Genomic DNA, 12,949 nt, shown 5'->3' with positions numbered 1-12,949 from the left:
GAACTTACACAAAAATGCTTCACGGTGAGTTGAGATTCATTATAGCAGAGAGGAGCTAAAAAGCAAAAGAGCCACTTCTTCACCTTGGGAATAATGATATGCTCTCCTGATCCTCTGCAGTGACGAGGGCACTGGCTGCTGGGGCAGGGTACACCTTCATTTTCATTTGCTAGATGATGCAGCAAGACGAGCCAAACTCTGTTTTACTCCACAGGAGGGACAGCTGCACGGAGACTTACTTCTCCTGCATGGAGCAGCGGCAAAATGTTCTTTAGCCTGGTCCATGCCACAAAAAATACCTGTTGCTGACAACAGATGCAGCTGAATTGATAATGAACACTGTTTAGCACCAATCAGAGCCTAGAATAAACTGTGTTCAGCATCCCTTCAGAAACTGTACTTAAAACCTGCAGTCTGCAAGATAGTAACTGCTTTATTCCATGGGGAGTTGTACAATGGAACTCTATTAGAGCAGTGATACTTCCTATAAGAGTGAGCTTCCTTATAGGAGTAGAAATCCACTGAGGCTAGGTCTACACCGGGGGGGGGAGGGGGGGAATCGACCTAAGATATGCAACTTAGGCTACACGAATAGCGTAGCTGAAGTCGGCGTATCTTAGGTCGATTTACCTGGCCGTGAGGATGGTGGCGAGTCGACCGCTGCCACTCCCCCATCGACTCCGCTTCTGCCTCTCACCGCAGTGGAGTTCCGGAGTCGACGGCAGAGCGATCGGGGATCAATTTTATCGCATCTACACTAGACGTGATAAATCGATCCCCAATAGATCGATCACTACCCACCGATCCGGCGGGTAGTGTAGACATACCCTGAAATGCATAATGAAAGACAGGAGTTTTACTATATTCCATTTTGCTGCAAACAGAGTCTCCAAAGAATTGTATCCAGAATCACTCTAACTTAGGGCTGTGTTGAATACTACTAAATCTGTGTCTGTATTGAGGGCAATAGTGTACCCATCAAGAGGACTTTCCGGGAGCTCACTCAGAGGTGTAACAAGACACTAGTTTCCTGCTACAAGAGATCAGAGAAGAAAGAGACAAACAAATACATTTAGGTCAAAATTTTCAGAAGTGGCCACTGATGTTGGGCATCTCAACTTTCAGGTACCTAATTTTGAAAATTACTTTAGTAAAATTAGTTACAGTTTCTCCTCTCTTCTTCCTTTTACACCAGTGCAAATCAGAGTAATCCCACTGAAGTCAACATTATACTGTTGTAAGACCCCAATTCAGGATAGCACCCCATAACACAGGTCAGCACTTAAGCATGTGACTAACTTTAAACTTACAGTTAAGAATATGCATAACTGCTGTCCTGAACAGGGATGGACTTAAGCGCATGCTCAAGTGCTTTCTCAAATCAAGGCCTAAATCAGGCGTATATGAATGCACAATCAGGACATTTATGTTTTACAATTATAATGGAAAATATTAATGATTTCATTGTAGACAGAATTTCATTTTATCCCATAGAGCATTTACTCTCCAGTAAAATATGTGATGAAAGTGATCACAAAGGGGGAGGGATAGCTCAGTGGTTTGAGCATTGGCCTGCTAAACCAGTGTTGTGAGTTCAATCCTTGAGGGGGCCATTTAGGGATCTGGGGCAAAAATCTGTCTGGGGATTGGTCCTTCTTTGAGCAGGGGGTTGGACTAGATCTCCTCAGGTCCCTTCTAACCCTGATATTCTATGATATTTCACACAGAAGAGAACTGAACTAATTTGAAGGCTAGGATTTCTTTCTAAAATCTCCACGTCACATATTTGCTCGAGGCAGACCTTCAAAGACCTTGCTCATGTGGGTATCAGATTCCGGAGCTAGCAAAAGGAGAGCAGGTGGTCGTAATGCTTCAAAGAAATAAATGGAAATAAATCCAGGGTTCAGTTCTAAGCTGAGAAACACGGGCAATTATAGCTGTACATCTTGAATAATCCATTGCTGCAGGTATGCATGCCTCATGAAACCAGCAGTGTGCCTGGGGATCTCACGTTAGAAGCATGCCTCCAATATGCAGCCTCAGCTAAAGTAGCCATTATGAGTTAATATGCAAGGGGATAGCTACCTGCACTAGAAAATATCTACTAACTCACTTCATTGTCTCCTGGATATTACCTAGCTTCTTTGAGATCCAACTCTTAATAGATCTACCATAGAACCATAGAAATATAGGACCTGAAGGGACCTCAATAGGTCATCTAATCCAGTCCCCTGTGCTCAAGGCAGGACTAAGTAATAACTAAACATTCCTGACAAGTGTTTGTTTGTCTAACCTGTTCTTAAAAGCCTCCAATGATGGAGATACCACAACCTTCCTGGGCAATTTGTTCCAGTACTGTCAGTTTTTCCTAATGTCCAACCTAAACCTCCCTTGCTGCAATTTAAGCCCATTGCTTCTTGTCCTATCCTCAGAGGTTAACAAGAACAATTCTTCACCCTCTATCAATCTATCAGTCAATCTGCAAAAGGCACTACAGTAACTCTACAGTAGTGTTTGGGTTCACACTTTTAAGGGGTAAGCATTAGGATTCTTATTAGATTGTAATAATTTTCGTTAGTTAATACTAGCAGTGATGAACAAGAGAAGCAGTAACATTTGCCTGGTCAGTGAAGAACCACACTCTCTGCTGTGAAGAGGCGGCTGTTATAAAGCGTTGCATTACAGATTATCTCAAACTTTTATTCATTTTAAGGACACATTTTTCTCAATTCAGAATGTTGTTGACTTCAGAATCAAATTTAAAATGTTAAAAAAAAAAAGATCTAGAACTCTCCACTCAAATTATTTATCAACTAGTTAGAGCTGGGGACAGACTGAAATGGCCTATTCTTGGAATCTGAGTATCCATCTGCTAAAAAAATAGCAATGATCAGTCATTTTGCTTAGAAGCCTGAGTAAATCTCTTCTGCTCTAGACTTACCAGGATTTGGCATACATCCCTGGACCATGACCAGAATTATTACAGACTCATTACAGAATTATTTGGTTAGGAATTAATTGTGACAAAGTCTCATGTACATACTACAATGGATGCATTGATGGTTAGCTACTGAGAGATGCTTGCAGGGATGTAACGTAATCAGTTCTCAACGATTTTTAATCAGCATCTGATTACCCCATATTACTGGCACCAACTTCTTTTTATACACTTTTAATGAGTGAAGCTAGAAAGTAAAACTAAACTGAGTATAGTATAAAGATAGATTTCCATTAAAAGGCATTTTTTTCAGGATTTTATAACTTCCATTCTTTTTTATCTATCTTGATTTGATAACATACACGTCACGGCATTTGAGCACCAAACCCAGCTCCAGCACCCTTTAAAATGCATCCTGTCCTGCAAGAATGGAGCATCTTTATAAAAAGGGACTCAGTCTTTTAAAAGGAACACAACTTTCAGGGCATGAGATTACCGGAAGGCAGGAGGAATTTTAACGGGGTTTGACTATGTATATGAATTACATGGTGACCGTAGTAATACCATATTTTGTTGAGATCCCAATAGACTTTACAAGCTGAGCAGGAACAGGCTGAGATGATGCCTAGTTGGAAGAACTCCAAGGAATACTTAGATGCTACAGGAAGTAGTAGTGGGTATTCCATCAGCAGCACTGTAACGTAGACCCCTGCAACCCGACGGGCACCCAGCTACAAGTCTCAGGTCAGGTCGAGTATGAAAACGACACTCTTTGGCTTGGGTCAGGACATTTTTAACATCTGCGTGCACGTGACTTCAATTTTCTGATGCCTTCGTCCAACTTCCTATTTTTGTCTCTCTCCTCCTCCCTACTCCCCTCCCTCCCCTTTCCCAGTCTCCTCCCCACCATTCCCCTGCTCCTCTCTCCTTCCACCCTTCTTTCTTTAGTCTCGCTCCTCTCCCCTCATCCCACCCCCTGTCTGAGCCTCTGGCCAGTGGCCCATAGCTCTCCGAGCAAAACTAACACCCTATAAGGGTCCGGCATGAAAACAAGTCAACACTCTTGGGCTCGGGTTGAGTTCTGGTCAGGCTTTAATATTAGGCCTGAGCAGACTTCCAGTGTAGTGCTGCTCTGTATTAACAGCTGAAGCTTTCCACCCCAGAGGCTGCTGCATTTCAATGGTTGGTGCCTTGTATAGGTAGTTTTAGTTACTGGACCAAATTCAGCCTTGGTATATATAAACGCCAGACAGCACAGAACTGTAATGAAGATACAGTCATAAGGATCTCCCTTCTATACCACTAAGTCTGCAATCTGAGTTTAATAAAAATTTATATGCAATCACAACAGAAACAATGGCTTGTAAATATGAAGATTTACATACTCAGGGCTAAGCTATAGCTTAATGAACTTAGCCATGCTGGGGTGGGAGGAGAGGCAGTGCACAGCCAAAACAGCAGTAATTGGCGGCATTATGCCACTGCAGACCCGAAAGAGACATAGTACCGTGAGGGGATGGGATGCTCACCAGCAGCACTTACTACTACTGTAGAAGAGGTGTAGTATGTGTTTTCTGCTCAGCCCAATGGACACCTGTTGGTGTCTCAGAACACCAGGGGTTACTAGGCAACACTGTTCAGCTTATCCAGAAATGTTCTCTCTCTCTCTCTCTCTCTCCTGCACATTATAAAGCACAGGCAGGCAAATCACAGGTTGCCCACTGAGAAGGAAGGGATTCCCTCCATCTCTGTTTCCTGTCCATCGAGCACAACTGCTGTGTGTACAAGAAAGCCCAAGTGTCCCAGTGACACTAAAATAAGGACATTCCTTCTGCATGCATACAGGAGAGACACATATAGACAACATCTTATCAAACAAGAGGTCAGGGCAGGACACTTACTCAATTTCTCTAGGATCTCTTCATCCGTCATCTTGGATTTTTTTCGTTGCCGGTCCGTGTTTCTGTACAAAGTGTTGGTGTTTGAGTTCTCAGGCTGAGGGGTTGTAGCCTCTTTAACTAGTGCTGGTGCAGCAACAGGTTCAATTACAGACCGAGTGTAGATCTGCAACAGAAAATTATTCTGAGGTCAGAAAAGTGGGTATGGAGATGGATCCCCATGAGATTTTATCTCACATATAAATCTTTATAGGGAATCTGCCAACTTAAGTGTCATACTGGAAAAAAACAAAAACAAATTATGTTCCTTTACTTATTATCACCAATGGCAACTTACATTAAGGTGTTTGTTTCCTTTGTGCATTTCTCAAAACAGGGACAATGAAAACTAATGAAGTCAGTTTTATCCTTATTTAGAGTCAGTTTCAATTTTAGGTTCTTGGTGCTGCAATTTTGTATTTCAAACCCTAGAGGGGAACATTTACTTACTTATAGTCTGATTAAGCTCTGAAGGGTGACTGTACAAATTACATTGTGAGGCTCTATGTCTCAGTGATTCAAATTCTCTGTTTACACGTACAGTCTGGGAACAGAGAGACAAGTTGGGCTCTTTCTGTCCTGGGCTCAAACTCCAGGCAAGACGTGCTGGGAGAGCAAGAAGACAGACACTTGGGGAAGAGAGGCTGTGCCAAGTTTGGTGCCAGAGTGAAAGAACGAAACTTCAAGGAGAGAACAGACACTCAGGGAGGAGAGGCTAGGCCCAGATGAAACTAGGGTGAAGACGGTGGGTCTGAATTCTATTTTGAAATACTTTGTGCAGGGTTTAATAAGTTGGACCCCCAGCAGAGCAAATGTGGACATGTTAAGGGAAAACTGAGGCTGGCCTCTGCAGAGCCATGCTTGGCTAGTAGGGGGCACAACAGAGAAGGTGCATCTCTTGACAATCTGTAATAAAAAGATTTTTGGAACTCAGTTAAAACTGCTGCTGAAGATGCTTGAGGCAGAGGTGTATCCAGCTCATTCTCCAGAGCAGTGGTGGGCAACCTGCGGCCCGTCACGGTAATCCGGATGCCCACCAGTGCTCCAGAGCCTGTGATGGCCCTGTAGAACAAACAGGAGTCATTAGTAACAAAAACTTCTTTTAGGTCAGTTAAGTCAGAAGAAAGGAGTGTGAATACACTGGGTGAATATCTATCTCTTTTCTGACTATTACTGCACTTTTAATTAGCCAGGGGAATCACTAGAGTGATGAGAAGTATTCCATTCCCCCTCAAAACAGGGTTAAGTGCATGCTTCTCCTCGGGACTTCAAGCCTTAGGAGAGCAAGATTAGGAACTGAGCTAACATCTCCTGCAGAACAGTACCCAGCACTAGCTCTGTGCCTTTGGGATAGACCTTCTATAAATTATTTCTGTTGCACAAGGGCTAAATCCAGAAATCCTTGCTCAAGCAAAACTCTCATGCATTTCAAGGGAGTTTCTGAAGAAAAAAACGAGGAAGGAATTTTGGATTTGTCCAAATCCTTTAGGATTTGATCATCAGTTCTTTCCACTCATTAATGTAAATAATCTTACTATTGTAATAGAGCAAATTCATGTAAATGCAAGACAGCTCCTGCTATTCAGAAAGCTGTTTGCTTTTCTTTAAGAAGAAGAAAATTATCTAAAGAAAGGTAATGACATGTAGACATTATTATTTTGCTTCTGGAGCCATTTTGGTCTCATGTTACAAATAACAACAGCTCTGGAGAAGCTCGTCTATCAGACTGGATCTTGGAATCCCTAAAAGTACGTACTGACCTCACAGATCTAAAGAAAATATTAGCCTGTCTAGTCCAGGAGTGAGGAGTTGAAGTAAGGACGTGAAAGCGTTTTGGTCTTGATGGGAGCAGTTTCCACAAAAACCCAGTAGCAGCCGTGATGCAAACATCCCCAAAGCCAATGGCTGCTCAGCTGAATCGTAATGATCAGATTACATTCAGCAGAACTGGATATGGCTGATTTGGGGTGGTCTGTATTTTCATCCTCTAAAGAGTGCATTTAGACATGACAGATCCCGCTGTTATAATAAAAGGCCTTATTATTTTCATGATGGGGACCACATCTTAATAGAGTCACTATCCTGTGGAATTCCCTCCCTCAATTTGTGATCTCGCAGATCACTTCTCCCATTCACAGCTGTGAATCATCCCCATAGTAACTACAGCAATTGCATGCATAGAATAGCATCATTAGGAAAACATTTATATATTTGATCTGTCTTTTACTATACAAATGCTTTGTCCTGTTAGAAGACAAGGAATCGCACTGTCTATATCTGCTCTTCATTTCGTTTCCCCATCACATCTGTTCAGTCTCTCTCTCTCTCTCTCTCTCTCTCTCAGCAAGGAGGAGAGCTAGCACTATCATAAGCCTTCTCCCCACTGACCATGGCTAAGTCCACGTTTATATATATGTATGTTAAGTAACATAGTATTACATATACACAAACACAATATAAAAACTGAACTCAGAGTTTCGAAATACCTATTGGCATAATGGAAAAAGCTCAGGATTACATGAAAAGCCTCACATCAGAATCTCCTGGCTTCTGTAGGTTCATGGGAATTAAAAGCTATAGTTAGGATTCTAACACTGAGTCTTCACCCAAAAGGAATTCTATACACTTTCCTGTTATAACAGATATATCTCTCAGTTATACCATATGATGACAACAGTAACCAAAGCTGCTAGTGAGCTTACTGATTTTGTATGCTCAGGTCGTGGTGCAATAACAGGTGGAGGTTCATTGTCATCTTCTTCTTCTTCTTCATCTTCATCCTCTTCTTCTGAAACTGGGGGAGCTAAAGGGGGTTCTGATGCAGTTTTTGTGCTCTGTGGATAAAAGGCAGTAGCATAACAGATTGTTCACTTATTTTTTAAAGACAGCATGGGAGGCTTGTTAATAATGTACAGCATTAATCTACTCAAACATAGCAGAGAATTTTACATTTATATATAGATGTAGAAACCTCAGTTATTTGTTGCATATGGTGCATTTTTTTATGATTACAAATATATGTACTGTTTGGTTAATTCATTTTGGTGTTTTTCATCTGCCTCTTATTTATTCATGGCTAGTCTTGGTATGGTACTAGCATTTGGGCTAGTGAATTGTATCCTATGCTGCATTATTGGAGGAATTACATTAAATAAAGGCAAATAAATCATTCATTTACATACTTAATGAAAGACTAATTTAACTGAGAACAATACTTGAACATATGCAGGAGTTAGAAAATCACCGCTAGTTCATGGTTTATTGCTTTGGTAACATGTTTGCAGAAATGGTAACAGTTAATTAAGCTAACAAGTCTACCAGTTAGATTAATTAATGCACTTCAAAGCTCAAAGGATCCTTCATTAAGTCTAACAGGAAATTCTGTATTATAGAGAAAAGCTGTTCTTTTTTTATTATTTTACCCTGCATAATATTATTTTTTCCTATTTAGATGCTTTTCACATTTATCTTCATCTAATGCTTAATGCTTAGTATTTCTGCTCTTTGCCAGGTTTCAGTGAATCAGTGTATAAAGTTAATGGGGCTGCAACTACCATAAGCCCAGCTACTATACCTAAAATGTGGACTAATTGCTAGAAGAAGAATAGACTGCGGGGGAAAAGTCCAATCAAACATTTACCAAATGCTGAAGGGTATTTTATAGGGGGGTTAAGAGAAGGAACACAGAGAATAACATGGTTATCAAAGCAGGATCTTAAGCTGACTGGGGACACTTGTTCTAAATAATCAGCTCTCTCACATAACCTGTGAGATGACCACTTCTCTTCAGTACAGTATCTGGTATCAATGTTAGAAGGGACAGAAATGATTGTATGGATCATCCAGTCTAAACCCCTATAGTTTGCAAACAATTCACTACATCATTCCTACCACTGCCTTAATTAATTTGTCCTTAAATATATATACAGTGATACTGCATCTCCCTCGAGAATCTATTCCACTGCACAACTGATTTTACTGAAAATGGTGACCTGTAAAAGAAGTTACTAAAGTATCAAAACTTTAGAATTATATGCTGCATAACCCAACTACCAGGTCAGAGGAGCATTCACCATATTCTATATGATATCATGCAACTTTGCCAGAACTTGGAGCTGTCTCAGTGTAGAAGGGAAAGAGCATATATTATTCTGTGGCATATCACATGACTGTAACGTTTCCTGTTTAATATTCATATTTTACACACTTACACATTTTTGAAAAAAAAAATCATGCAATAAAATAATCTCACTTCTATGATGCCAGACCACAACAAACCATTTCCATACCCCAGAAGGGTTCCACGGTTGATGTGACAACACTAGAATTGTGAAGCTAAACTATATACAATACCCTGAATATTTAATACCAGACTTGTATTACTGGGTGAAATTCCGTTAGTAGGAGTTGCATGATTTCTTTGTACTGCGATAGAGCTCCCACCTTCCCTGTTATATAAGATTCCTGTTGAATCCCTTGAATAGGCTATTGTCTTGTAGGAACTTGTATCTTGCTACTGGTTATATCCCATCTGATGAGATACAGTGATAGTTCCTAAGGAGGCCATAACCACTGGTAGGAACCACTTTGAAGGCCATACTGATTATATTCCTATGTGATTGCAATATTCTTCCAGAAATGTATTTTATTATGGTTAATGGATCTGGCTTTAGTTGAAAACCTTAACTGTGAAATTGAGTCACTGAATTTAAAATAAAGGCCAAATCCCTAATTAATGATTGATATTTAATGCAATAATGTTAATACTGATAAATGCAGTCAATATTAATATGGACATCATAAATATATCTCTGGGATTTCCACAGTAATTCAACATTAATTATAATGGACCAATGTTTAAAACATTCTTACAAATTCTTTCAGTGAGTTTTGAATAATTTCTAACCTTATTTATGTTCAGTCATATATCTAATTTAATCACAGAAGTACAAAAGCAAAAAAAATTAGTAGAGATTTTATTTTAAGATGGAAAAACTACACAGAGAGCCTGGAATAACACACTGTACTAAAGAATATAAATCATAAAGGGCTGGGAATAGTAAGCAATTCCTCATCAACAAACCCAGACGTTAATCTGTCTGTCAGGTATTATACAGAAAATTAAAAATAGCCAATGGAATCTAAATACCACTGCTGCAAAGATGTTGTGTCTGACTTCTCTCAGCAGAGGAGACTGGTATTCCAGAAAATTCAGAGTTTATGGCTTACTCCACCACACTTATACAAACACCATAAATGAAATCACTGTTATTTTTTTTACACTCACCGAAGGATGGGCTGCTATGTATCCGTGGGCGCTCTTATCTGAAAGGTGCAAAGGAAGATAAGCTAGATACTTTTCATAACAAAACTTGTTCTGGGGAATCCAGCAGAACAAGTTCATCCAAAACTCGTCAGATTTCATTCAGAACACCCCTTTGGCAAAACCAGTTACTTTATAAAGATGACAGCAAGATGGTGGAATGATCTGGGCTTTTTCTTTACTACAATGTCTACATTTTACTTTAGTGTCTGTTTTCCATGTTTAACTCTACCCTTTACTATCCCAAACAAGAGGGGAAGTGGTCCAGCACATGTCCTTCACCAATAGGCAGGGCTGGCTCCTGCTTTTTTGCCGCCCCAAGCAGCGAAATGGGGGGGGGGAAGCCTCGGCGGTACGTCGGCAGCAGCTCAATCGTGCTGCTCCATTCTTGGGCGGCAATTCGGCGGCTGGTCCTTCGATCCCTCTCTTCCTATTCGGCGGCACTTCGGCGGAAGCTCAAAGAGGAAGAGAGGGACTGAGGGACCCGCCGCCGACCCGGACATTTCGCCCCAAGCACCTGCTTCCTTCGCTGGTGCCTGGAGGGAAGGCAGTTTGAAGTCAGGCTTACGATAAAGTCACTTGGATAAAAAGATTGCAAATACATGCATTTTTCTTTCTAGGGGGGTCAAAACCTTCCTATAGAAAAGGTTCAGTATAACCCCCCTCATATTGTGATTGTTCCATTATTATGAAGCCACAGTAGCAACTCCATAAGCACGTAAGTCAGTTTTCCTTCTAAAGCGGATCATCATCCCTCTAGCTTTTGCGAACACACACACATGCACAAAACTCCTACAAGCCTGAAATGTTGCATGTTTGATATTTTATCCCAGCGTTAATTGTTATTTTAGTGGGGGTAAGTTTAAGGTTACTCAGGCAATCAATTTTTGAATTACGGGTCTCAGTTGAGCCACCAGGTTCAAGGAAGTCACTGTCTCCACTGGCACTGATGGCGGCATTTTTATTAGCTCTATCAGATGAACAACTTCAGGTCAAGAAAGTTACAGATGCTGCTCACATGCTGCAGGGTTTGAACGCCATGTTAGCAGAAATAATAGCTATGTCTTTACAAACTTAACTGTATCACAACATTTTCGTGTAGGAATCAGCTCAATAATTAGGAGAGCCATGATACAGAAAAGAACACATCATTACTAAAGCCACACACACTCTACCCAGTCTGAAGCCTCAGCTTCCTTGGTAGACATGATTTATTACCAGGCAACAGGGTTTCTTTAGCTAACAAGGAAAACAAAAACAAAAAACAGAACAGGCTGAAAAAAATATAAACTAAAATTTAGAATTATTCTCCTTGGAAACATTTTCTCAATGCTGCTTAGTAACCTTGCAGAATGTACAGAAAACCTAGGAAAAGTGACAGCAAGGTCACATTTGGAGGCTTCCGAATCATGGCACCTCAATTGCAATCAAATCCCCAGAATGAAAATGATGTAGCCTCTAAAAGTACCTCTTTCTCTTTGATCCTTCATCCAGATTCCTAGGAAGACTCCATGACAACAGAAATGTTGTATACATTTCATATATTTATGTATAGCACCCACCTCCTGTGCAGATCACTAGTTATTTGTGGCTTCAGAATGAAAGAGCCAGTGACTGTTTTACTCAATCCTCTTATTTAATTTTGAAAATGAAGTAACAAAAACAACCAGATTATCCAATTACTCTTCCACATTTGCAACTGCATCTTTGGGAGGAAGCAGCATTCAACTCCAGGATATTAGATCTTTCCTTGTCATTGGAATGTCTTTCTGGTCACTTCTTTGCACTTCGAAGACACTTGTTTTACTAGGGCTACCATATGTCTGGATTTTCCCGGACATGTCCGGCTTTTCGGTCTATAAATAGCTGTCCGGGGGGGATTTTTAAAAATCTAAAAATGTCCGGGATTTCCCCCCGGTTGGCTATTTACAGACAGAAAAGCGGCGGCCAAGCGCCGCTGGGCACCCAAAGCCCCTTCCCGGCTCCCCCCATCCCCTGCAGCCTTACCACGCTGTCCGGCCCCGCAGCTGTCTTCCCCCTCCTCCACTCCCCTGAACGCTCCACCCACCTGCTCCTCCCCCTCCCCCGCTTCCCACGAATCAGATCTTCGTGGGAAGTCTGAAAAGAAGCAGAGGCAGGCAGGAGGCAGCAGCAGTAAGCTGGGGCAGGGAGGCGTGAGGAGGAGAGCTCCGGGGAGGCGCGGCCCTGGCTGCACGGCTCCCTCTGGCCCGGGCCAAGTGGCACCCAGAGGCTCCAGCCCAGCTCGGGCCCCAGCCCCAGCCGAGCACCTCCGGTCCGGCCCCAAGCCCCGCAACCCCAGCCGGAGCTCCGGCCGGAGCGCAGCCCGATTCCTCGGCTCTTTAAAGCCGGCCCTGGTCAGGGCACAGGAAGGGGAGGTTGGATGGGTCGGGAGTTTGGGGGGGGGCTTTCAGGGGGTAGGGGTGTGGAGAGGGGTTGGGACAGTCAGGGACATGGAGCGGGGGGGTTAGATGGGTCTGGGGTTCTGGGGGGGCTGTTAGGGGAGCAGGGGTGTGGAGAGGGGTTGGGACAGTCAGGGACATGGAGCAGGGGGGTTAGATGGGTCTGGGGTTCTGGGGGGGCTGTCAGGAAGGCAGGGGTGTGGAGAGGGGTTGGGACAGTCAGGGACAGGGAGCAGGGGGGATTAGATGGGTCTGGGGTTCTGGGGGGGCTGTCAGGACGGCAGGGGTGTGGAGAGGGGTTGGGACAGTCAGGGACAGGGAGCAGGGGGGA

At 42.4% G+C, this 12,949-nt stretch overlaps 1 protein-coding gene across 4 annotated transcripts in view; it reads right to left on the bottom strand.

Moving 5' to 3' along the window:
* The window catches only part of PAK3 (p21 (RAC1) activated kinase 3), a 194,689-nt gene that overhangs the window by 30,688 nt on the left and 151,052 nt on the right, over positions 1-12,949 (bottom strand). For all 4 annotated transcript variants that reach the window (XM_034780630.1, XM_034780629.1, XM_034780631.1 and 1 more), the window contains 3 exons: positions 10,163-10,200; positions 7,578-7,709; positions 4,840-5,002 (listed from right to left, as the gene is read on the bottom strand). In XM_034780630.1, coding sequence (XP_034636521.1) covers positions 4,840-5,002; positions 7,578-7,709; positions 10,163-10,200 — 333 coding nt within the window. The remainder of the gene's footprint in view (positions 1-4,839; positions 5,003-7,577; positions 7,710-10,162; positions 10,201-12,949) is intronic.

This window comes from Trachemys scripta, chromosome 9 (genome assembly GCF_013100865.1).
Source record: "Trachemys scripta elegans isolate TJP31775 chromosome 9, CAS_Tse_1.0, whole genome shotgun sequence".
Lineage (NCBI taxonomy): Eukaryota > Metazoa > Chordata > Testudines > Emydidae > Trachemys > Trachemys scripta.
This window is presented reverse-complemented; position numbering and strand designations above follow the sequence as displayed.